General features: G+C 40.9%; 2 protein-coding genes across 5 annotated transcripts; both read left to right on the forward strand.

Annotated features, from left to right (window-relative positions):
* The first annotated feature begins 131 nt into the window (after positions 1-131).
* On the forward strand, positions 132-10,597 carry LOC306921800 (uncharacterized protein). Of its 2 annotated transcripts, none has more exons than XM_079499103.1 (6): positions 132-334; positions 4,454-4,590; positions 4,909-5,855; positions 7,342-7,528; positions 7,645-7,761; positions 8,232-10,597. In XM_079499103.1, the coding sequence occupies exons 2-6, from the start codon at positions 4,473-4,475 to the stop codon at positions 9,371-9,373; spliced, it is 2,511 nt and encodes an 836-aa protein (XP_079355229.1). In that variant the 5' UTR covers positions 132-334; positions 4,454-4,472; the 3' UTR covers positions 9,374-10,597. The 2 variants fall into 2 exon arrangements, with proteins under 2 accessions (XP_079355229.1, XP_079355230.1); XM_079499104.1 differs by lacking the exon at positions 132-334 and adding an exon at positions 396-541.
* A 920-nt stretch (positions 10,598-11,517) lies between these two features.
* gaa2 (alpha glucosidase 2) lies at positions 11,518-26,045 on the forward strand. 3 transcript variants are annotated; one of them, XR_013789827.1, is made up of 22 exons: positions 11,518-11,940; positions 12,886-12,989; positions 13,763-14,323; positions 14,823-14,968; positions 15,881-16,046; positions 16,521-16,617; positions 17,019-17,138; positions 17,679-17,797; positions 18,452-18,583; positions 18,862-18,972; positions 20,666-20,779; positions 20,919-21,003; positions 21,152-21,269; positions 21,451-21,584; positions 22,165-22,316; positions 22,462-22,610; positions 22,694-22,835; positions 23,039-23,137; positions 23,234-23,398; positions 25,025-25,171; positions 25,281-25,861; positions 25,898-26,045. XR_013789827.1 is itself a non-coding variant. In XM_079499063.1 (21 exons), exons 2-21 carry the CDS (start codon positions 12,894-12,896, stop codon positions 25,344-25,346), a joined length of 2,919 nt encoding a protein of 972 aa, XP_079355189.1. In that variant the 5' UTR covers positions 11,518-11,940; positions 12,886-12,893; the 3' UTR covers positions 25,347-26,045. The 3 variants fall into 3 exon arrangements, 2 of the variants coding, with proteins under 2 accessions (XP_079355189.1, XP_079355190.1); XM_079499063.1 differs by having other exon boundaries at positions 25,281-26,045; XM_079499064.1 differs by having other exon boundaries at positions 25,284-26,045.
* Positions 26,046-27,355: the final 1,310 nt, after the last annotated feature.

The raw sequence follows: 27,355 nt of genomic DNA on the forward strand, positions 1-27,355 counted from the left end.
TTGAGCTTAGCCCAGATACCCTGGGTAAATATAGATTTCATTTCATTTCATTTCATTTCATTTCATTTCAATAAAGTTTTGCTTTTATTTTGATAGAAAATCAAATGAACCGGAAGCTGTTACACTAATGGCAGCAGTAGGGCTAGCGGCTAAAGGGCTAGTTATGTGCAACAGCCTACGGTAGTTATTTAGTTTAAGTCACTAGCTGATAAAACACACACTTTGCTTGATGATAATGAGCACAAACGTGACAAAGCAGCAAAATATATTACCAAATCTGTGTTGGTTAACTATCGAGCGAATACTCTGTATCTAAAGGGAAATCCATGCCGAGGTTTGTCAAAGACCTATTGTCTCTTGTTAGACATTAGCTAGCTTACATAGCCACTAGTCGAATGAGATGTTTTTGCAGAGATGCTAGAAACGTTACTGTAATATCACTGGGACATGATGGGATGCGGTTGTGCACTTCTATTTGTAGTGTTTTGCTTGGATTGCAGCATCAATGGCTAAGGATGCTGTCAAATATGTCCTAGTCTAGGTAAGCTATTATAACCATGTTAGGACCCTGTATAGCTGTTAAAATGGTGCTGAGCAGCAATGAGATATGTAGTACATCCCTGTGTTGTTAATGAATGAGACTTGTAAGGTCATATTGGCGTGGCAGTGTGTTTCTTTCAACAACTTTATATTATGGGTTTCCCAGGATCACCAGTTCTAGCTTCTACCTTAGCCGACAGGGATGTTGATGCATGGTGCACAGTATAGCAGAAGTTATTTGTTGCAGTAAGCTAACGTTGTAGGCTATACCTATGCGTGATTGTGAAGGGCTTTATGGAACATATTTCAATATCAAAGCCACCGGAAAAAAATGTCATCATATCAAGCAAAACGGCTGTCTTTGAAACACAAGTCATTTTTAGAGAAATGTACAATTACTGGGTTGTTGGCAGTGGACTCAAACGGTGCATGCATATTGTTTGCTGTCTTTGAATGTAAAGGGATACAACTCAAAGTATGTGTACATGATCCCAGAGGACAGTGACAGTCCCTTCGGAACATCATGTACTGACTGGACTGTCACCATCTTTATTACATCTCAGTTTCAATTTCCACCGATGGTTTGCTATGATGTTTCAGTTGTTGTTAATTAGGATTATATTATGTCATAAACATGAATTCAAACTTCAAAGCAAATATGGGTGGAAAATTATTTAAATAAATAAAATAAGGAAGATGCTGAAAGTGTTTTTGCCAGCTGCTTGAAAATATCTTGGACTACATTTGCTACTACCTCTAGTAGCGACCGTAGTGGACACTTTTTCATGATTGGTTGCCTCGTCTCTAGTCTGCCTCAGAGTAGTATAAAAGAGAGTAATGACACTCCCGTTGACTCTCATTGTAACAATGGAATGCGGAAGTGCTCATTCTATCTCAATGGAATAGTTCCAGCCATAGGAGCAATGTTTGGAACTATCGCCCATAGGCACCCGCTTTGCGGCGAGATCAAATCGTGTCACCACTCTCTTACTACATTACTCTGGTCTGCCTCTAAGCCATAAAACTCATAACCCATAGTCTGAACAGCGTAAAACCCCATACTCTGAACTCTGTGTGCCTCAACAGTGACACTTTAGGTTACCCAGTGGTATTGCAGCTGTTTTTACTCTAAACGGACATACATAGGGACATACATAGGTAGTTGGGTACACACAGAGAGACACATATGGCCAGTTATTGGACGGTATGCACCGCTCAAAAAACAACGGCAAGAGGGGCAACAGAAGGTGGCGGTAGTGTCGGTAGTGCTGTCGCCTCACAGCTAGAAGGTCATGGGTTCGATTCCCGCTGGGTGCGTGTTCTCTCCTCCGCGTTATCAGTGCCCATACCCGAGGCGGGGTTGGCGAAAGGGCCTTTCTGTGTGGAGTTTGCATGTTCTCCCCGTGTCCCCTAGGGTAGGTACCCTCACAAAAAAATGCAGTAATCCTGGTCTCTAAACTACCTCCCCTTGGCCAGCCGGGGCGCCTGATGGAGGGGAAAGGAACTGGTCGGAATAACGTGTTCCTTCCACACGTTACGTCTGGCCGGGGAAACTCCCCCCTGTCAGGTGAAAAGAAGCGGCTTGGACTCATCATGCATAGAAGGAAGCATGAGGTCAGTCTGCTGCCCCCCCCCCCAGGTTGGCAGAGGAAGTGTAGTGCCCAGGATTACATTCGATAATTCAATTCAATTTTTATTACAGACTCACGGTCCAGATCACATACAGAGGAACAAAAGACAGTAAATAATAAAACAAATTAAAAATTAATTATTTGACATAATTATTGACACTGGGTGAAAAAAGGGTTGCAAAATCGTGGGATAGAAAATTAACAAAACAAAACAACAGCCCAAGCACAGATTAAAACTCAAATATGCATAGAGGGACATTTTCTGGCTGCAAAAATAAATTATATATATTTGCTATAACCGTTTATTAAAGGGACATTTCACCACTGGAAGAAACTCCAGTCACGCAATGTTACTTTATTTGTAGTAGATAACAGTAGCACATGTCCACTATGGTGTAAGGAACCTTAAATAAAACTTTTAAGCCTTGGAGTTTACTTCAGTGTGCGGGCCCTCTCAGCTATTGGTGTTGATTTTCGTCTTACACAAACATTAAATTGACAATGAATGGAGAATTTACGTCATATGTGGACGAGCAAATAGACTATTTTTGTCCTACATTTACGTCATGTGTCTGAGCAAATGATGATGTATTGTACGATGATAATAGCGCCCCTCACTTCACACCGGTGTGATTTTTTATTTCTTCTATCTTTAGCCTCGGCCCGGCACTTGGCGTTTAGTTAGTGGATGTGCGTGCTCTATTGTTTTTTTCAGGATTACTACAATGACCATAATGCTTTGGTGCACTCACCCCACCTTGTGGAGAGGGGCAGGGCTGTCTTACTGAGACAACATGTAGTCCACGCTGGCAAGACCTACGCTGTAGAGTGCATTGCTGGAATTTGGCGGAAGTAGCTCGGTTTTGGCCAAAGTACTGCTCAAGGAAATGACGTTGACGCTTCACAAATCTGGTTACTTTCTCCGTGTATGAAACGTGTTGTGATTGGTCGGAAAATATCGTATCCGGGGGAAATGTTCCGGCCTGACATTTCCGGCTATGCACTCTCTGCCTTAGGTTGTGACGAGGCCTTTCTCTTTGCAGATGAGTTAGGCTGATAGCACTATCACAGACACGGATACTAAAATATCTAAAAACACTTATTATTACCCACATAAAAAAAACAGGAAAGTGTTTCTTGTCTCCCAAACATCATTAAAATAAGATCTCGTTGCAAAAGGGGTGAAGTGTCCCTTTAAACTGTTCCTATTACTTCATCTGGTTTTGCCTTTGGGGTAAAGTTGTTTTATTTCTATTCATCAGGAGTCATAGAAAACAAGATAATGTCAGGTTTTTGAACAGTTGAATGCAACCCACAGTGTTTACATCACTTGAATGATACTCGGGATACCGGCTTTAAGCAGGCCGTCTGTTTATTTGATACAACCCCAGCATTCCTATTCTGGGGGGAACATTTGCCAAAAATAGCAGACCTACAACTCAGTGTGTTGTGTTGCAATGCTTTGTGAGTGAGTGAGCTAGTATCCGACTATTTTTTGCAAAGAGATTTGGTATAGAGGAGAAAAGAGTGCACAATGTATACAAGCAACTAATGTCCATGGGCAACTTTGATGATGGAGAGGGCCATTATTTCCACACTCACTCCAGAGGGCCACATTGTATACTGTCGGGCAGAAACCTCTTATCTCCGTATTTTACTTTTGTTTTGGTAAAATAATGCCCTACTTCATCATTCTATGTCACACAAAAGTAGCAAAAATAGCCACTGCGACGCGTTTGGAGTTGGTAGATCTGCTATTTTTGCTATATTTGAATTGGAATCCTGAATTATTTTTAATTGAAATCCTGAAAAGTAAAATTTGTATTTGATTTCAAATGCATTTAATTATACTTATTTTAATGTTCTGAACTTAAATACAAATAAATTGGACAAGACAATAGAATTGTAATACTAGTCATTAAGCTACTAATATAATAGTAGTAGACTGAAGTAATTAAAGTGGGTTATGTTTGCATATTTGGAATTGTAACAGCTGAAATCAATAATATATCAGTATTCCGAAATTAACCTGCGGGTCGCATTAAGTGAAGGTGGGGGCCCCCGGGTCGCCAGTTGCCCATGTATGGTATAGGGTTTTGTGGTTAATGGATCCTGGAAAATTCTGTCTGTACTTGTGGTTTGGGATCAGGTCACGGTTAACTATAAAGTGGAAATATTGCTTCCTTCCCATGATGATGCACAGATAACTTTCTTTTGCTTGGTCTTATAGTCATATTTGCGTTTTGTTCACCTACCACCGTGTCTGTGTGTAACCCCACAAGGTTGTTCATCATCTAAAAGATGGGCTCTGAAAATCCATTGGACTTCAGCCAAGCTCTGATACTGGTCGAGGATGAACAGCAAGAAATAGGAGGCCTGATCAATTCTGATGGAGAAGAAGTATCGTTTTCTGAGATCAGTATGTATTTGAAGTTTAACAGTAGAATGCTTTGTTTCCTGTATTTTTCTGTATTGGCTTGTGTATCACATTATTTATGTGTAATAGAGAGTGGTATTGAGATTGGAATGATAAAGCTGAATCATTTGCTATTCCATAAAAAGACCTAATGCAAAATAAACTGAGATCCACAGAAATCAAAGCACACATGTACCCAAATATATTTGACAACTGGGATATAAGGCCAACTAATAATAAGATTCAGGGATTGATTATTGAGGGGAAAAAAGGTTTCCCTATGGTTTACTTTTTTTTTTTTGTTGCTATTTCTTCAAATAGGAGATTGTGAGGAGGACACTGGGTTTGTGGACACTCTGCCATCAGAGCCATTGGATCTAAGTGAGAATGGAAAGGCAGAGCCCATATACGGCTGCGCAGTGTGTGGCAAAGTATTCCTCAATGGCTCCAAGCTACAGCGCCACCTACGGACTCACTCGGGAGAGAAGCCCTACCCTTGCTCCATGTGTGAGAAGAGATTTCCAGAGAAGGGCCAACTCATGATTCACGAAAGGGTTCATACAGGAGAGAAGCCGTTTCCTTGCACTGACTGTGAGAAGAAGTTTGCTAGCCAGGGGGAGCTGAGGCTACACAAACGGACACATACTGGCGAGAGGCCATATCACTGCACTATGTGTGGAAAGAGATTCTCCCGTCATTGGCACTTGAAAACACATCTAGAGGCGATGCATGCAGCAATTGTTGCTGGCTTTGCGAGGAAAAAGTTTCCTTGTTCTGACTGTGATAAGAAATGTAACTCTGCAGCAGAGCTAAGGGATCACCAGAGAACACATACTGGAGAAAGGCCATACCAATGCTCTTACTGTGACAAAAGGTTTGCCTTGACCGGCACACTAGTGAGACACGAACGCCTCCACACAGGCATCACACCCTACCGCTGCGCTGACTGTGGGAAGACGTTCGCACAACAGTGGACCTTAACCACACACATGCGGACACACACCGGGGAGAAACCGTATGCCTGCACACATTGCGAAAGAGCTTTCATTGCCCCGGGGGAGCTAAGGAGACACATGAGGATTCACACTGGGGAAAAACCATACACCTGCACTGACTGTGGCAGAAACTTCTCTCTGGCAGGAACTCTGAGGAACCACAAGCGGTCATGTACTCATGTGAGGAACGGATCAGACACAGACACCATCCTTATTCAAGTTACTAGTGGTGAATCATCACACCAGGGGCTGATAGCCAACATTAGCTGTGAGGTAAGCGCAAACCAACGTTTTGATATTATTTAGATATATGCTGGGTTTGATGTTGTATACCTGCAATTATTTTTTCTTAGCACTGCTTTGGATCTTGCAATGTGTAAATCACTCTGGATTAATGTGTCTGCTAAACCAGTGTTTCTCAAACCTTTTCATGTTAAGCATCACCATCAGATTCGTGCCAGGGACTCTGTTTCAAAAATATAAAACAATGTCCACTTTTTTTAAATATTATTTCAGCTCCAACACGTGACTGTGTGTGTACCATTAGTCTTAGTCCATCATTACATCATCATGGTAAAAGGCACCGCTCACTTCACATGGGTGTGACTTCTTTTTTGAGGGGCGCTAGCCCCTCCTATATTCAGCTATTAGTGTAGATTTTTCTCTTACACAAATGACAATGAATGGAGAATTTACGTCATATGTGGACGAGCAAATCGGCAATTTTTGTCCTACACAAAGATTCAATTCAATAAGAGCGCCCCTCACTTCACACGGGTGTGATTTTTAAATAGCATAAGCAAGTTTATGGCCCCTACAGACTAGGAGTTTTAAAGTTGTAGGCGAGTCATCAGATAGTTATGTATTTCACACTACAGTCTTTTTTTTTTAATCAACTGTCATATCTGTGTGGCTTTCACACTAAACGATTGATAGCCGACTGGGCATCACACACTGCAAGAGTTCACCAAGATGCGATCCAGACCCGATACATATAGGCTACATAATTTGTTTTTTTTATTCCAATTCATTTTGACATCTCACGCACATGCTGCATGCCATGATACAAGCGTGAGACCGACACAGGACGCCCCCCTATATATTATCATCTGATCATATCTATCGATACAGTTGACAGACAGACAGTCTCAGCGAGCACAGCTGTCCTGTTCTCTCATTGGCTGTATAATATGGCCTTCTCGGGACGCGGTCGCAACCCATTTCATACTGTAGGATGTCCAGTCGGCGAGAGAGCCAAATATCAAACCTGCTAGATATTCGGAAACGGTCGGGATGGCATCGGCGATCGCTTTTATCGGCGCTATATCTTCTCGCAGAGCCTTTCACACACAGCGAGCAAAACCTCGGCGATCAAAGCCCGATCAAAGCCCGATCTTGCGTCAGATCGGGAGTTTTGTCAGCGAACGCCAAAAATGGTCCCCGACAGCATAATCGGAGCAAATATGTGCATTGTGTACGAGCCATTACAACGTGTCACATCAGCTATTTTCAAATTGCCTAGGGTTAAGGTGATGTGGTGCTATTCGGCCCCCTCTGCCCCTCAAAGACTCCTGGGCGTCCCCGGAACCCCACTTTGACATCCACTGTGCAAAAGTACTAAAATACTAAATTGTTTTACTTTTTGGTTTTCACTGTCGACGGCCATAGCTCAAACTAGAAATGCTGTGAGTATCCAGTAGCTCTAGTCAAGGTGATCTATTACTGAACTCTTGCTTCCTGCTCTGATCTGTATTTACAGGCTTCTGCTAGCCAGACTACGGTGGAGGAAGTTGAAGCCAACTCCTCAGAGGGTCCTGATTGTAGCCAGGCCCAGTATGGAAGTGAGCTTGGTGTACCAGAGGATGTAGTGGATCAAAGTGGTTCCAGTCCTCAACATATGAATGTTATACTTGTGAAAGAGGAAGAAGAGGAGGAACCCTTATGTGGTACATAAAGCATGACGTGACCTTTCCTATTGTGAAACATTACTTACTTTACTGTCATTTTAGTGAAATATAACTAATATATTTTCCTCTAATCGTAATTATTATTTTCCTCACAGTAAATGTGTCCGATACATCTGCTAGTGAGGATAACTCCGTGGTGGGAAGTCAGCACCAGGAGAGCAGTACAGAATTTGAAGTTATGGTGAAAGATGAGGAAGAGGAAGCTGCTGATGGTAAGCGAATGTATTATAGGAATATAAATGACAATTGTCATCAAAGTGATCCTCAAGATAAACCAAGACATTTGTGAATGATACCTAGTATGTATACAATATCATATCCTATAATAAATAATAAAATACCCTGGATTACATACTTCCGATTGGCCGAGAGTGACAGATGGAATACACCTTACTGTTCTAATTCATTCATGTAGTAATTAATGAGTAATGACACCTTGTGGCAAAAATATGTTACTGTTGCTACAATGACAGAATGGATCAATAAGAATCATGGACTACTTTTGTAATCATTTCAACATTTTTGGGCAATTATGGAGGAATCTTTGGAAGTTGGTGTAAGTGGGATAATGCACTGTAAGCAAGTCAATCATGAGAACAATAGCACTTCATGGAGGCTTTTGTGTGTGTATTAAACTTGATTTAATGTTTTACCTGTCATATTTCTGTTTGTGACTCATCAGGGTATGATCCTGATCACATCATTATTGCTGAGGAGGAAAGTCCTCCTGTGTCACACCAGCCGAAAACGAAGAATAAGACCACAAAGAAGTCCTACTGCTGTGGGCTGTGTGGAAGAGACTGCCATAAGATGTCTGCTCTGCAAATACACATGAGAATACACTCCGGAGAGAAGCCTTTTCAGTGTGCTGTTTGCGGGAAGCAGTTTACCCAGAAAAGTCAGCTCAAAGGCCATCAAAAAATTCACACTGGAGAGACCAATATCTCAAAGAGTTCCTACTGCTGTGGGCTGTGTGGAAGAGACTGTCATAAGCTGTCTGCTCTGCAAATACACATGAGAATTCACTCAGGAGAGAAGCCGTTTCAGTGTAATGTTTGTGGGAAGCAGTTTACTCAGAAAGGCCAGCTCAAAGGCCACCAGAAAGTTCACACTGGAGAGCGGCCATTTTCCTGTCCTGACTGTGGCAAGAGTTTTGCTCATTCCGGGGCGATGAACAGGCACCGCCTCACACATACAGGAGAAAAGCCCTACCACTGCTCTGTATGTGACAGGAGTTTCAACCAGTCTGGTCGCTTGAGGGAACACGAGAAGGTTCATTTTGGAGAGAAGTATGACTGTCCCGAGTGCGGGAAGAGTTTCACCAGACCATCAAGTCTGAAGAACCATTTTAGGCTTCACACTGGAGAGAGACCATACTGCTGTAATATATGTGGTAGGGGTTTCAGTCGCTCTCAGAGCCTGAGGCTTCACAAGCGTAAGCATGGGCAGGGTCAGATTGATGACGAGTCGTTATTTAGTGTGAAGACTGAAGACGACTCTTCCCAGAATGACGATTCGCCTGCTGATGACACCTGTGTTGCTGAGCAGAACGAAGGCGACTCTTCAAAGAATGACAACGATTCTCCAGTTGATGACTGCTGTGTTGCAGAGCATGATGAAGACGACTCTTCACAGAATGACGATGATTCTCCAGATGACGATGACTACTGTGTTGGAGAGCTGAATGAAGATGAAACTTCAAAGAATGACAATGATTGTCATGTTGATGACACCTGTGTTGGGGAGCAGAATGAAGATGACTACTCTTCACAGGATGACAGTGATTCTCTTGTTGATGACTGTGTTGCAGAGCAGAATGACTAATTACGTATTAGTCAGTGTATGAACCACAGACATATAAATAGAAGTTTTATATCAAATATCAAAGACACAGTTTGTAAAATTTTAGGTGTTAAAAAAATATATATATACAGAGAAAGGGACCAGTCCAGGAAGTGCCTCAACATAATGCCCATCCTAGACCACTGAATGCCATTTTGGCTCTACACTGTTAAAATGAAACTATAGGTCAGCCATGCAAACAAAAGCTTTAAGCCCACAACAACAAAGTCCAGATAAACATCCATCTGAGGCACATCCCTAAAAAATTAGAAACTGTGTCTTTTCTTAAATCATTATTAATGTATGAAAGGCCACGTGAGATCTCTTGACTTGTTATGCACTCCATGTTACAGTAGTAACGAGGTGGACCAGGGATTCAAAGGTTTCTGGTTCGATCCTCAGCTTGAACAGGAGTGTGTGCTCCAGGTGGCTGGAGGATGGCTAATTCACATTTACACTGACCTCACTGAAGGAAATGCATACAGCATAGGACTGTATCTACTGTAGGAGGGGTATGCAACATGTTGATTGACAATTAAGTGATTCTTCTTTAGCAACAAGTCACACAAATATTAAGATTTGTCGTAGTGCAAATAACTCATTTCAAGGCCGAATATAAATTGTATCCATGCAGTACTTTACATTCAAACTTTGTTATGTGGATATTTGATGGAAATATTAAGGGATTATAATGATTATTAGATGGAAGAATAATGTCTGAGAGTAGTCTAGGAAACAAGTAAAACTGTAATTGTTATGTCTAGCCATGCAAATGTCGGCTGCCAGTGGTAAATGAATGTTAAGTCAGAGGACCATCAGCATTTTGGAAGAAATAATATTAAGAAAAGTTGTATTGATTGGTATTTTTAACTAATATGCAACATGTCACTGTTTGTCTTATGATTCCCAGTCATGTAGCATTATCAGCAGCTCGATTCTACGGTTTGTCTGCAATTAAAACTGAACCAAACCGTGCCTTCAAGTTTCATCTGGTTCCTAGACAAGTCTTATGGCCAAATACAAATCTGAATATTGTAAAACAAAAAACAGGTATTATCCTGATTAAGCTATGTCACAAACAACGGTAGCCTTTATAAGCATTGTTGATGGGTAATTTTACTAACTGCCCATTGTTGCTCATGTCTTATTGTCTGGAATATGTGCTATACACTGATCTAAAAAAATAAAATAATATTATGGAAATCACTTACTAGTTGAATGATTCTTGAAACTGATTAAACAGATAAACACAGACTGTAAAATGTTTGGATTGGGTTATAATTCGTTCAAATAGCTTGTATCTGAAGCCAGGGTAATTGATGAAACATCTGTAACGTTTATAGCCAGACAAGGACATTAATTATGCAACGTCTTAATTCCCTGCTATGGTGCGTTCACTGCGTTGCATACACTTCGCTATTTGGAGAATTGGAGGTTTACCACCCTTGATTGATTGATTGAAATATTTATTAACAGTTTGCAGAATTACAGTACATTTCAAGCACAAACTCAATACAAAGACTGTTAACTGTGAGGGTAACAAGACAACTCGCCCTTTTTGCACCTCCAAGTGAGTTGTCCGGACATCTCACCCCGAAAGTCCGGACAACTCACCAGACATCTCGGTTTCGGGGGTGAGATGTCTTCACTTCCAGGGTGAGTTGTCTGACTGAATATGTACCCTTTGAGCTCTTTTATATACTTTACTGAATATTTCACAAGAATACTTCACTGAATAGTGTGTGTGTGTGTGTGTGTGTGTGTGTGTGTGTGTGTGTGTGTGTGTGTGTGTGTGTGTGTGTGTGTGTGTGTGTGTGTGTGTGTGTGTGTGTGTGTCACACAAACATTCTAAGTATCAACCATTACTTGGAAGTAAAACTGTGTTGGCAACTTGGCCATAGATATGTTAATATTAACTGGACCCCTCCTAATTTGTTTACTCAAGATAGTTAGAACCGAAATTGAATTACTGTAATGGGTGCCACGGAAAGTACAGACAACTCACCCCACAATGTCAGAAAGTGAAGACAACTCACTGGGGTGAGTTGTCCGGACTTTCGGGGTGAGCTGTCCGTCTTTTCCCTTTACCAACTCGCCCAACTTGCCCCAGCGGAAAGTACAGACAACTCACCCGCCATGTCAGAAAGTGACAAGAGGGTCCACCATGTTCAATTCATCAAGTCTAGTCTTGTATAGTTTCATTAAACCCAATGGTCGTCGACAACTCTTACCTCACGTTCGTTAAGTTAAATTAAAGAAACGGTCAAAATGCCTCACGAATAGTATTTTCAATCGAAACGCACAAAAGCCGAACTGAACATCGTCGAGTTTACGAGTTCTCCCGAAGACAACTGCTGGATCAACAAACTCATGTAGACGGGCTAGCAAGTAGCCGTACATTGCGGTAAACAAACAAATCATGCTTAGCCGACCAGTGACAGCCGTTCAAGCCCATGTCAGTGGAACATTCTGCTCGTCTGTCTATTCTCCATCTCCAACCTCGTATTAATGAAGACATAAGCGGGACATTGACGTTGTTCGTGCGGAAGGTAAACAACGCATTCGTGGTGTCCTTGCTTTGGTAGCTATAATTATAATACCGTATAGCTGTCCTGCTAAAGACAGATTTTATAACCGAACTTTATATTATAACTGTCACTTAACGACTCGAAAAGTAATTTAATTGTGTATTACTTGGGAAGTCATTGAATTGCTTTTAGCTAGCACAAAGCACTTCTCTGGGGGTGCATGGTGAACTTTGCATTTAAGCTAACAACACACAGCCAGAATACAGTCTATAAGTTTGTATGTGAACCAAATGCACAGTGCCATTTCCAAAATAGCCCCATATGTGCCCTCTCCCTACGCTCATTCTGTAGCTCATCTCGGAGCTACAGAATGAGCGTAGGGAGAGGGCACATATGGGGCTACAGAATGAGCGTAGGGAGAGGGCACATATGGGGCTAGTTTCCAAAAATGAATTAGCAGTGGAGACATGCATGTTCACATTCACAATTGACAATTCACTCAGTTCTTTATGGGACTTAACTAAACTAATGCAAATAGGATAAATACTTAGTGGAAAAACTGTTTTGGGTTTGTAACGTTGTTTATGCTTGTAAACTATTTTGATAAGAAAGTTACATATTTTCCATCTACAAATCAGTCATTGAGAATGCATGCGTGGCTAGTTGGATACTTGTTTTTAACTTTAGGCATCTGCATCCCTTATTGGTATTTGGTTACTCAGGAACTGCACCTTAATGCAGAAGAAGATATTGAAGACCAAGAACTGCAGACCTCTACATGAAAACACATTCTTATATATTTCCTCTAAGTGTGTTTGATTTGAAGTTGTATCAATAGACAACGTCCTGGCTTATAGAATATTACACAAATAGTGGCATTTGGCTCCAATCCATCAATGTTTTGAACGTATAAATTAGGGTTATTATTTAATAGGGTTTATAACTTGCACTCAAATGTTCTTTCAGACACAATCATGGCCTCATACAAGCGCCTGAACCCAGAGGACGTACAGTTTTACAATGCTGCAGCAGTGTCAGAGGATCCTGCTCCTGTCCAAGAGGTAGTTATGGTAAGCTAACTGCAGATAGATACTTTGATTGATTTATTAACAGTTTGCAGAATTACAGTACATTTCAAGTACAACTCAATACAACAACTGTTAACTGTGAGTGGACAACACCATAAAGCATTACACTTGTTTACAATAGGGCCCACCATTTTCAATTCATCAAAACAATTAGACGTACGAATATACACAACTATATAGTCAAAACAGGAAATCATACTGTATTATGTCTACACTGGTTCTCAACATGGGTGACTGGGTCTCACAAATAAAACATGTATCAAACTGGGGGTCCTTAATACATAGTCTGGACTCCTGAATTAAACACAGATACGTAACTGAATGTGGGCTAATGTGTGGAAAAGACAAACAATAATATACAATAATATGCAACACATCATATACAGTAAACAATTTCTGGTGATAAGCTTAGAGCTTTTACAGGGGACATGCAGTTACAAATTGCAGACACCCATAAGTGCTCTTTTAGAGCGGTTTTGAAGGAGGAAGGAGTCACACGTTTTTATGACTGTTGGTAGGGTATTTCACATTTTGGTGGCATATCAGTAGAATGCATTTAACCCCTTGTTTGAGCCGAATCTGGGTTGAACGATATTGGTGGTTCTCCCTCTGGTGTCGTGCTTGTGTGCGCCTTTAACGTTATTGAAGCAGTTTGACTTCACTGTGTGTACTCTACTGTATAATGTGTATATACAATTATGCAGTATATATTTGTATAGGCCTACTGTATCTGACTTTATGTCTCTGTTTTCAAGGTGACGGAGCCAGACGAATGTGAGCAGGCCTTGCTTCCTCGCAGGGCACCCTGCTCTACGACCACAGCCCTCCTGGTGCTGGGCTCTCTGCTGCTGCTTCTCTGTGGAGCCTGGCTCCTTGCCACCATGTTCTGGCTGCACTCTCCCTCCATCCTCCAGCCACACCGGCCCCCGCCGCATGCCCCCGCATGGAAACAACACTCTGAAGGATGGACGGAGTTGGAACGTGCTGCTGCACCACCTGGTCATGATTCGGAGGCGTGCGGTTCTACCTCTGAAGCCTGGAGGTTTGACTGTTACCCGGAGAAAGGGGTAGTCGTGACCAGAGAATTGTGTGAAGCCAGGAACTGCTGCTTCATCCAAGCCTCGGGTAAGAAGAACGGTGTTCCTTGGTGCTTCTACCCCCCAGAGTTTCCCTCTTACTCAGTGGTGTCTACGGATGACACTGCTCTGGGAGAGAAAGGCAGCCTGGTGAAAGAGGTTAAGACCTACTACCCTGGGGACATCCTCACTCTAGATCTGGAGATACGCCACGAGACGGAGACAAGGCTACGGGTCAGGGTGAGTAGAGCATTCAGATGGCCAGACACATTGATACAACTCCTTCCAGACCATACAGTACGTGTCAAACTAGTCAGTGGCAGTCCAATCTGGCCCGAGGGATGATTTTTGGGAAGTACACACAACCGCTAGTTGTGTATACTTGAAAATAATTGGACTGCAGTTAACTAGTACTCACCCACTGTGTGAATCTAGTCAACCCCACTATGTCCAAGGCCTCGACAAGGCTGTAGAAAATGTTGTTTGCCGTTGTGGTGTTTGTCATGGGTACCATTTCTGCAAACTCATCACAAATAAATATTCCCAATGAAGCTATATTGGCCACATTGGTGCTCATGTTGGTTGCAATAAAGAAGGTTTCAAATGGTATAATAATGGAAACAGTGTGGGGCTCCCAGAACAGTCAAATAGTTGTATGGCGTGGGCCGAGGCTCTGCCACTGTTTAGTGCATTGTCTAACAAACTGACGACTTCTCTGTTTGTATTTTTCCATATTTAGATTACAGATCCCTCAAATTCACGGTTCGAAGTACCAATTTCTGTCCCCAATGCCACAAATAAAGCAAAAAATCCAGCCTACACCGTAGAGCTATCCAAGGAACCTTTTGGTCTTATTGTCAAGAGGACATCTACAGGAGCTATACTGTAAGTTTGGTTATGCTTACGTCAGTGTCTAGATTTATAATTACATTTCGCCCCACACACTTTAGACTTTCTGATCTTTTGTTTATATTGACTGGTGAGCAGTGCCATCTTGGTGTTTGCTTTGAGTAATGGGTATTCTGGTTGGTTAGAGATTGTATGATAATATAATTATAGGTCTACCTATTTCGTCCCAGCTGCTTCTCTATGGGAGCGGTTAGGGGTCTTCAACGTTTTTCAGGCCAAGGACCCCTTAGCTGAGAGCGAGATGAAGTACGGACTACATAGTACATATTGTATAAATTGTGTTGCAGATTAAACTTTTTCTATAGATTCCATAGATAGCTTCATAGACTTGTGCTATTTGACAACACTATCAAGTATCAACCGTGTCAGGACATTTAACCACTCTTAAACCAGCAATACTTAGTACATCTGAGCTTTCACTCTGTACTTCTACTTTTCCCTCTACACCAAGCCTCTTTGCCAAAAATAGATGATCTACAAACAAGCTCACAATGCCTCACATTGTGAGGCGTTGCAATGTTGTAGCTCTGCTATTTTTGTTTAAGTTCTCCTAAGAATAGGTATGCTGAGGTTCAACTAGTAAAGGTAAAAAAAATAATAATAATAATCCTATAATACAAATATTTGGAGGCCCCTATAGTAACTTTTGAGAACCCCCTAGGGGTCTCGGACCCATGTTGAAGACTGTTGGTTTAGTGTCTTGCACTTTATTTGCACTATACTGTATCAGTTACATACATCCCAGTCTCCTACGGCCGTTCACTATGTTGACTTGTACTTTATTATATATTTTTGTTATCTATGTTACAATTGTGGATGTATACAGTGTTGTTTTTTATCATTATAGTACTAAAAGTTTCCCTTCCCTTTCTCCTGTTTTCTTCCCAGTCTGGACACGACCGTAGCGCCGCTCTTCTATGCGGATCAGTTCCTTCAGTTCTCCAGTTCCTTGCCTAGCCAGTATGTCTATGGCCTGGGTGAGCACCGCTCCTCCTTTCTTCATGATGTCCACTGGAACACCCTCACTATGTGGGCAAGAGATGTGCCTCCCATGGTAATGTTAGCACAAGCTCACCTAATTATCTAGTTATAATAGACCTTTTTCATGGTAGCCTAGCCATATTGACATAAATAGTTGTGTAATGTTACTGGTGTTGCCAATGATAATTACATCAATGTTTTTATCATTGATATCTTAATGTTTTGCCAATTATTTGGGGGCCCACTTGCAATACCCTCAAGGCCCACAGGTTGGCTGATTTACATTCTACATTTGGGTCTGCTGAAACAGCCAAATATATTTTTTATTACAGTGTGGCTTTGAAAGAGGCTAGCCTCTAGCATCTGCCCTTGGCATCTCAATTTTTCTTTTTCTTTTCTTTTTCAAATAAATAATAATAGCAGAACTACAACAAAAAGGCCTATTGCATTGCTAACTACATTATAATACTAACTTTTTTAAAACATAATGCTTTGAAAAGGTTGTCTTCAAACTCACATTAGCGATGTCTCCCTCTCTGCCATTTAGGAAATGACTAACTTATATGGATCACATCCTTTCTATCTGGCCATGGAAGAGGGGGGGAATGCACATGGCTTCTTCCTCCTAAACAGCAACGCTTTGGGTTAGTGTGCTAATTTGAATTCAGTCTTATGTTAGTATTTGGTATGTAGAGTAGACATGCCATATGGAAGGTCAGTTATTGAAAATAGCCAGAAGTCCTGTTTTAATGACCAACACCATAGTCATGTGGATTTTATTGATGCTTATAATAACTCAACAGCTCTACCTGCTGGTCACAGGTGGAGCTGTAATTCTCTAAGTTGTGCAAAAGTAAAGTCATTTAGTTAATTCCAGTGTCCAATACAACAAACTCAAACACTCATTGCATCCTATACCCATAATCTACATGCAGTTAACTTTATTATTTAAGTCCAGGTTCATTATACCCCCAAGCTGTTTGACTTCTTTATAAATATGTATTTTTTAAATGTATAATATTTTTTTTTCTATATATTTTGCCAGATGTTTCCCTCCAGCCTGCCCCAGCCATCACATGGCGTACGATTGGTGGTATCCTAGACTTTTATGTTTTCCTGGGTCCTGATCCTGCTTCAGTAATTGGACAGTACCTTGACGTTGTGGGTCAGTATGTCAGGAACCTCTAATGTACGATAATGTTAGAAACTAACAAAAAGACAGCTTTATAGTTTTGCATTGCTTCTCATCTAATAAAGTGGAAGCATGAAAATACTGTATATTGGCAAAAGACACACCAAAAATTATAAAATCAAGACATGGTTTCAAACACTGACAAAGGATTTCTTAAAATAACGTGTAAAGATGGGATTTAAAAGAAAAGAAGCTACATACATTGTGACAATGGGCAGTCTGGTAGCCCTGATGGCAAGGCTAGATCTCTCTTGGTCACTAGTCAGGACCTGGGAACAACCAGGAAGGCCCCTCGCAAAGACCTTAGGGTGCCTTCGCTCATAGGGGGACAAAAGATTGACATTATTCTTCTAGAATCAAACTAAACACTACCGTAGCTGTAATGTATTCTTTTGAGTTCATGGCTATTTCTTTCTAGGTTCTGTCCTGCTCTTATAATGACACCCACTCCCTGTCTCTCACTATTCAATAATTTCCTATTCTGTCTTCTCCTCACTTGTCCTTCCCACACAGGCTACCCTACAATGCCAGTCTATTGGGCGCTAGGTTACCATCTCTGTCGCTGGGGTTACAACTCTAGCAATGCCACTTGGGAGGTAGTCAAGAAACTGAGAAATGATGGCATACCCCAGGTGAGTTAATACATTTAGGCATGTTTATTTGTATGGTGCATTTCAACAACAACAATGCAATTCAATCATTAAGCAAAGGAAACACGTTATAACAGGGGGAGACGGATCCAGTATGAACTCCTCTTTCCAAATTGCACTTGCTCCAGCACCTTTTAAACGGGCTGACATTTTGCCCAAATATGACGATGACTGTCATCATAGTACTGGCAACAACCCTGATATGATGTGTCTGTACTCTGTAGTGTAACAATGGTAGGCATAATGAAAGAAATGGGATCTTGAAATTTGTCTACTGACATTTGCTATTGTCACTATTCGTTGAGTGGTTAACTATAGACATGCATGATTCTTGATGAAGCCGGTCAATTTGACATATGACTTGTCTCTGCTACGAAAACTGTGACTATGGGAGTATAATAATGATTAGAAGAGTTAGCTGCAACAATAAGATTGTCTCGCTAATAAGTATGCATGAGAACAGGAGTGTTCTTGCTGAAGCAACCGTGTGTGTGTGTGTGTGTGTGTGTGTGTGTGTGTGTGTGTGTGTGTGTGTGTGTGTGTGTGTGTGTGTGTGTGTGTGTGTGTGTGTGTGTGTGTGTGTGTGTGTGTGTGTGTGTGTGTGTGTGTGTGTGTGTGTGTGTGTGTGTGTGGTAGGATGTACAGTGGAACGACATAGACTACATGGAGCATTTCCTGGACTTCACCTATGACCCTGTCAGTTTCTCCACACTGCCTGACATGGTGAAGGACCTCCATGCTCATGACCAGCGTTACGTCATGATCCTGGTACGTCTGTCCTAATGAGTTAGCACCTGTGTGTTTATGTGCAAAGGTGGGAAGTTCACATGCAACCGTTATGGTTATTAGGGTGGAAAGTAACTAAGTATATTTACTCAAGTACTGCACTTAAGTACAATTTTGAGGTATTTTTAGTTTAGTGGAGTATTTCCAATTTTCAGTACTCTTTTTCTTTTTTTACTTTTCCTGAAGTACTTTTTCCACCACTGCCTGTGTGTTTATGTGTGAACTAAGCTGACATGCAACCCTTATTTCCCCCCATCTAGGATCCAGGTATCAGTAGCGTCCAGGCTGAGGGCTCGTACTGGCCATATGATGAAGGACTGAAGAGAGGAGTCTTTATTAAGGACTTTTCTGAAGACACCCTTATTGGACAGGTGAGTGGACAGCAGTTTAACAGTAACATTTGTTAAATTATTGAGTAGATAATTTGGAACCTTAATGAATATGTTCTTTATCTATAACTTTCTTCTCTGCGTTTCCCATGGGTGCATAGGTACGGCCTGGTATTTTTGGCTTGATTTGAACCCATTTAATCCTGTTGTAATCTATACGTTGTTATACCTTTCAATGCGGATGCTACCTCTATGTTTCATCAGTTTTTGCTATACATGTAGCAACATAATTATTGTATTTATTTATAATAAGAATTAGAAACGGCCTCAGGTCTAAATGTGTTAAAGTCCAAATTTAAATGTGGTTTTATTTATTCATCTTAAAGGGCCATCAATACATGCTGTTGTTTATTCACAAGTTTGGAAGAACATTTTCAGACCATTTTCCTTGTTTGTGGTTTGTATTTTCCGATTTCATAATTTACATTACCTCCATATTCATTGAAACATTACTAAACTTAACTGAATAATTAAGTCGGTGTTTGTTGGCTAAACATTGTTGTGTGCGTGGGCGTGGCTATTAAGTAATGGATGTGCAAATCTTTTCTCCAGGGACTACTTTCGGCGACAATTTAGGGATTTAGCTGATGCTCTTATCCAAAGCGATTTGGGGGTCACACCTTAGTCCGACTATGTGGCCGGTTAAGACTCACCCGTGACTTCCGTGTGCGGTTAGGGTTTGGGAATAGGGTTAGTATGGGGAAAGTCGTAATCTTGGTAGTCGCATGTATGGGTGTCGGATTATTGGGACGTCTGACTAACGCTACGCACCCAAGTGATTTAAGTGATGACTGAAGCTTGAATAAGGAGTTTGTTTGGCCAACTCCTTGAGAGTTCTGATTCTGTGGATGATCTCAAGTGCAGGAATGGGGCCAGGAATTCCGTGTATAGGACCAAATGATTGCTGCAATGTGTGCCTTGAAGGACAGATCGCTGTTTATAGGATCCCAGGTTCATTACAACAATGAGCAGGAGACGCCAGGGTGTTGTGAATGGAAATGAAAAGAGGAGGCATGACTTGCCAGGGACAAAGATGTTTTGTCTATGTTGAGCTTGAGGTGGCTGGGAGACATGGTAAGCTACGTGCATAGACATATATAAAGGCTACAGTAGATGACTCGCCCGCGCTGCTGGCCAATGGAGAGTAAGGTTGCCACATGGTGGCCATCTTGCTACAGTCCACTCATAACACTGTCTATACTGTAGGTGCATGTACTTTTTAAATAACCATAACTTACACAATTTTGTATTTGGTTTTGTTATAAACATCAGAGATGTAGTTATGATACTGAATACTTATAATGGACTTTCATATACCTGATTCATACAACGTTTGTAATAAACCAAACCATTTGTAAATCTGTCAAGATTTCAGCGAGTTAAGAGTATTTTGTTTGAGCAGATCACCAGCTACCATAGCACGTACCAGAAAAGTTGACTGTTGCAAAATGGCCACTGGTGAACTGAAGATACAGTAATTGCTGTTTCAGTATAAATTATATAATTATGATTTCACATTTTTCTGATTACATTGAGCCCTGCCTATGCACCCGTCTCAGAGCTACTAGTGTGCATAAGACTTTGTTGCCTACATCTATAGTTTTTGGCATGGTTTAGTAAAGGTCTCAAACTATAAAAGTGTGGGAGAGTTTGATCTCTCCTTGCGCCCCTGCAGGTGTGGCCTGGTCCGACTGCATATCCTGATTTCTCTGATCCTGTGACCCATGAATGGTGGTATGACAACCTGAGAAAGTTCCATGAGAAGGTGCCGTTTGATGGCTTGTGGATCGTAAGTATGCGTGGAAAAATACATCAGCAAGACTTGACTTTCGATTTTAGTTACAATTTGCATGTCAATTTGCTTTTGACATGCCTTAGTCTATAATCAAATGCCAGACAACTTTGAACTGTGTCATGTTTGGTTTTAGGATATGAATGAGCCATCCAACTTCCTGGATGGGTCCACCAAGGGATGTCCATCAAACAGTTTAGAAAATCCACCTTATACACCAGGTGAAGCACATGCACGCAAGACAAGCACACACACACACACACACACACCCATATATATATATATATATATATATATATATATATATATATATATATATATATATAAAAATAATTGTCTGTAAACCAAATTGTAATCTTTCACTTTTAGGTGTCCTTGGGGGATTGCTAAGAGCTAAAACTGTGTGTGCGTCAGCAAAGCAGAAAATGTCTTTGCACTATAACATGCACAGTCTCTATGGACTTATGGAGGCGAAGGCCTCTGCAAGGTACCCACAAACACAAGCAGCATAAGATAACACAACATAATTTACACATATAGTACAATATGGTATATTTATAAAACGTATTTGCTATTTCAACCATCTTGTGCCTGTTTCCTCTTTAAATTTGGTCATGTTTGTCTGGGCTCCTGTCCTTCTCCTCTACCCTTTCTTTCCTTGTTTCCAGTGCCTTGAAACGTATTGTGGGTAAGAGAGCGTTTGTGATCTCGCGCTCCACTTTCCCCAGCCAGGGCCTTTATTCTGGTCACTGGTTGGGAGACAATCGAAGCCAGTGGAAAGACCTGTATACTTCTATAGCAGGTCAGTGCACATGTGTAGTTGAATAAAGGGTATTTATAAGTGTGGTACTATACAGTAGGCCCAGTAACTCTGGAGATCAATGATCCAAACTTAAGTTGACTTATTGTAATGTCTCTGTTCACTGACACATTGAGATTTTCCCTTGTATGCACAGTTATAAAGCTTTTATGAGACTTTTACTAGAATTGTTTGATCATTCAACAGCACATACAGGTCTGCATGTATCTTTTCAGGAGTGTATTGCTTATGAATACAAATCCATCTCTTTTCACTCCAACGGAGGCCCAGAACGTCTCCTCACAAGCTGACCAGCCTGTATTCGCCGCTCAACACGACATTGTGTTTTTTGTGACTTCGTTCAAAGGTTGCACACATAGTAACTTAGTATTGATAGCTTAAGTTTGGACAAGGAGGCCACACTTTTATTATAATTATGGAAAAGAGACAGATATTTGGTTAGACATCTTATGGAGGCTTCAGATCTCTCATTGTCATGTTGTCTACTCATTACCACAGCCGGCACAAGTTCCTATCATGTTGTCACCCTGCCCACTTCTCTCTGTCTCTGTCTCTCCTCCAGGCATTTTGACCTTTAACATTTTGGGCATTCCGTTGGTGGGAGCAGACATTTGTGGCTTCAGCGAGGAGCCACAGGAGGAGTTGTGTGTCCGTTGGACACAGCTGGGAGCGTTCTACCCCTTCACACGCAACCACAATACATTGGATGTGAAGGTAGGATATCGGTGCCAACATACATATGTGAAACAGCAGAAGAGTAATACCAACCCATGTATGTCTGGAGGGAGGGAGAGCGCTCCCTCCAGGGAACACACTGAACTACATTAGACTTGACCTGTTATTTGTTTGTCTGTTTTAGCCCCAAGACCCAACAGTCTTCAGCCCACTGGCTCGGACTGCCATGAAAGAGGCATTGCTGTTGCGCTATTCTCTCTTCCCTGTGCTTTACACTCTCTTCCATCATGCACACGTACTTGGACATACTGTCGCACGACCTCTGATGTTTGAGTGAGTAACACACCAATATGCTCACCAACAGTCTGGTTTTAGTACATCTTTTCCTACTTTATTGCATCTTGTATAATATTTAGGTTCCCCAAGGATATAAGAACATATGGGATTGACCGGCAGTTTCTCTGGGGTAAGAGTTTACTGGTGACACCAGTTTTGGATCCTGGTGTGGACTACGTCACTGGCTACTTCCCTGAGGGACTGTGGTATGACTACTTCACGGTAAGATGTGCATGCATCTCACATAGATTTACTTACCATGTTTCATCTCCATCATCTTACCTTAAATGCACCGCATCTCTGTACGTGTGTATATACTGTATGTACGTCTGTAATCCACTTAACTCGAGAACCGTTCGCCCCACCGACTTCAGCGTGCAAAAAACAAAGCAGGTGCTCAGTTCAAGCTCTGTTCTTCTGTCCAGGGTGACTCGGTGCGAAGTAAAGGAGAAGAGCTGAGGCTCCAGGCGCCTCTGGATAAGATCAACTTGCATTTGCGGGAGGGCACTGTCATACCTACCCAAGTAAATATTATTTTATAATAAAAACAGACCACGTCAATAGTTTATTTCAGTTCTACAAGTGTGTGTGTGTGTGTGTGCGTGTGCGTGTGTGTGTAGAGGCCCAACCTTACGCTGTGGGTGAGCAGTGGTCAGCCTCTCCATCTGATCTCTCCCCTCTCTGATGATGGCTCAGCCAGTGGAGACATGTTCTGGGATGACGGGGAGAGCCTTGACACCTACGAGACAGAACAGTATGCTTACATAATCTTCAACGTAACACAGGTACAAACCGGTGTTTTTTTTTTGTCATTTTCAGCTCGTCCAATATTACATGACACTCTTCTCATATCCCACAGGGTTGCCTTCCCAAAGTTATAGCTCTGAGATCCAAAATGGCAGTCACAATTCTGTGGATCATTATTTTCGCTCCCATACCCGGTGTGCAATTTGTATCCCATAACCTGGAAGGACAGCTCTGGAATTGCTAGTTAGTTGTCTAACAGCTTGGCAACAATCAATTAAGTAGGATAATTTAAGCTAAATATATGCTATTTCAAGAGAAATTGTGCTCAGCAAAAATGCTATTTGCACAGGGTCACTATTAATATTTATACACTGAGCCGCATTGGTCGTAAAATGCATACCTAGTTACTTACTTACAACTATCTATTATGAGCTAAACGTTGAACAGGAAGGTCACACGGTCATTAGACTCTTCAGTTTTGCTTATGCTGTTTATCTAGATCAGTGTTTCCCAACCTGTGTGCCGCGGCACTTTACTGTGCCGTTTGATGTGTCCAGGTGTGCCGCCTGATTTGACCGAAAATAACACTAACCCTCCCCCGAAAGCAATATTATAGCTACTGGGCTGCAGGCTTCCTATTGTTGCGCCGTTGTTGTTGTCACACGTCTAACCATTAGACGTGCGATAACGACGGAACAATAGACTCTACGACCCTCGGCCATTGAAATGTTAATGCAAAAGAGATGCATCCAGAAGACGCTACATTTCGCGCATATGCACGTAGACAGCAGACACATACAGTCCTACATGTCCCGACCCAAACACTGAGGAGGTAAAGTAAACGTGACATTGTTGTGATTAAACATAATGTGCCACGAAAAATAGCTGTCCAAGTGTCCATATATGATCGCCTCGTTCGGCCAACACAATATATCTCCTAATCTCCCTCCCTCCACAGAAGCGCAGTGATGCCTGATTTATTCTTCGTCGTACACGTGTTCCATGCTGAAAATGGCTGATTTACAAGCTCACAGCGCGTTGCGGACGCAACACGTTGTGAGCTTGTCGATCAGCTATTTTCAGCACGTGGAAATATGCAGGCTGTGAGAACTGAGACCCTTCACAATAAAAGCATACAGCTTTCACAAGTTGGCCCATAATAAAGACAAGGAAAAGGATTAAGAATTAGGTGGCATTTCACATTGCATATGAGCTATTTTTTCTCCAAAATGTATTTTTTTAAAGGAATTATTTTTTTCTTATTAAATCCCCCAAAGTTTTTTTATTCAATAAAGTCTGAGGTTCTATATGGCTATGGGCTGTGGTACTGTGGTAATAATAATAATTCAAAAAAGAAAGAACGAAAAAGTAAAATAGTTCATTTTTTGGAACCATGAACTTTAGTTCAAAATATTGAATGATGAATATATAAATATATAAATATATATATACTGTATAATATACACATACATACACACATGTATGTATATAGATAGGCCTATACACCGTATATCTAGGTGTGCCCTGAGATTTTTAGGCTATGAAAAGTGTAACCCTGGGACAAAAAAGGTTGGGAAACACTGATCTAGATAAGACAAGCCAAGGCGATACTTTACTGAGCATGTACTGATGTGTGACTAATTCCACATCACGTTGCTTCCTAGAATGTGATGACATCACAGGTGCTTCATAACCACTTGGAGGCCACCTATATCACTGTGGAAACAACCTCCTTCTACGGGGTGAAGGAGGAGCCTACCAGAGTGTTGGTAAACTCCCAAGATGCAGCATTCACTTACAGAGCCAATCAGGTGAGTCTGGGTACAAAGATTTTGTGTTTCACCAAACCAGACCAGAGAAAGACATCAGGTTTAAATTATTTCTGTTTTTGTTTTTTTTTCTCTTCACTTGCCCTTCCAGCAGGTATTAACGGTAACAGATCTCGGGCTCAACCTTAGCCAGAACTTCACCATCAGCTGGATGTGACCTGTCTGATGGATTCCTGACACTGGATATTGTAGTCACAACCCGAGAGGTTGATCAAAGAAAAAGATATATTTGTGTGTTTTTTTTAATTTTATTATTATGATATTTTGTTTGATTGCTTGATTTAGACTTGGCTGAACATACTTGGATTGGCACATCATTGCTGGCTTAGATCACAAGTAGAATTTGTATTTATTTTTTTGTAAAACATTTAAGTGCAATAAATGAAAGATTAATTTATACTTCATAACTTAGGAGGATGCGAGCACTACTCAAATCTTCTAGTAATTTCTTACTGGGTGAATAGGTTTTTACAGTCGGCGGGATTACCAGCACTAATGGCAATTGTCAGTTGGCAGGGGTATCAAACAAAGCAACATACACGTTTTGGCATAATCTATAGCAGTGGTGTCCAAAGTCCGGCCCCAGGCCAATTGAGGCCCGCCAATCAATGTGCTTAATGTCCTCGAAGTCATGCATCCAAAAAGCTTTAAACTGAGCACATTGGACCTTCCGTTCCAGAGATTATGGCCAAAACATCTTGAAAACAGCCATTTTTCATTTATTTTTGCAGGGGTGGGGAGGTTACATTTGGTACTGTTAATAAGGCTGAAAAAAGACATTTGTGTTTTGTTCACAGCACAACTGAAAATGTACCATTGATATTTGATATTGATGAAATAAAAGAAATGCAATGCATTTCATGTGACTTTAATATGGTCTGAAAGTGCATTATGATGATAGGAGATGTAGTTGGGTGTTTTCTTATTTTATAATTTGGCCCCATTTGAAAAAAGTTTGGATACCCCTGAATTATACAGTCAATGACTTTCTACTTCTTCACAACTATGAATGTTTAGCAACCATCAAACTGCTTAATGAAATACTGTATTTGTATACTTGAATATTGTTCACAAGCCTGTTTTGCACTAATGGCAGTATTGTGACTGTAGTTGCAGGTGCCTTACAAAGGACCTAAATTATGTTAATCTTCCATTGTCTCTGGATTAGTTCCATGAGAAACCTTGATCAGTCCTGTGTTGTAAACCTGTTGTGAATCCGGTTTATAGAACTACTATACTTCATAACGGCTTTAGTTGCAACCCGCTTTTAGAACAGCTAAAAGTGCTCTGGAGCTCCTTTTAATGTGAACATGCCTTCTGTGAACCTCAAATGTATAATTCTTGATCAGATTTGGCAAAGTTATCAGTCCAGTAAGTGCAGGGTGGTTTAACCAGAAAAGCTTAATTTGATCAGAATTTCTCTTGGTACAAATTGAGAGAATATAGGAGTGAAAATAGAATGTAATGGTTCTTGTTGCAGTCTTGAAAAGAGATATATAATTGATTCAGAACATCTTACTGTATGCATGCACTGCAAACTTTACCAAAATGCTTGAATAAAATGGCCTGTCAAAAAAAAGCATGAGTGTGAAGTTGTATGTATGATTGTTTTTATGTATGTGTATAATTGATTATTGAATATCATCTGATATTTCATGTTGCTATATTTTTCTTTAAATTTGAGTATTAATTATAAATGTACATTTATTTGTAGTACTGGGCTACTGCCTGATGTGAAAGGAATTTTGAGAAGCAGCATTACCAGCAATATGGTGACACCAAAACCAACTATAATAACAAATTGGAATGTGAAAGCTACATTTTGGGTGGTGTTATTTTTTTTTAGGCTTTTTTAGGTTTGTTTTATTGTTTTTATTAAAAAATATACATCATGTTCAATATGTTTTCAATTCCATTGTATTTCTTTTTTGTATTTTTAATAAATTGTATTTTCATGGTGACCATGTTGGCCTACTGTGTTTTGAACTGGAGTCGTTTTCTTTCTCACGTGCAAGATGATATCTACAGCACCACTAGGGGTCCCACTTTCTTGATTTCATGTTACATGACGGTTCAACGTGACAATATCACCATTATACATTAACTATTAACCATTATTACATGGCTTGGTTGAATGCTTGATTCTGATTGGTCAATCGCTTAATT

The sequence above is a fragment of the Electrona antarctica genome (genome assembly GCF_951216825.1).
Source record: "Electrona antarctica genome assembly, chromosome: 4".
Lineage (NCBI taxonomy): Eukaryota > Metazoa > Chordata > Actinopteri > Myctophiformes > Myctophidae > Electrona > Electrona antarctica.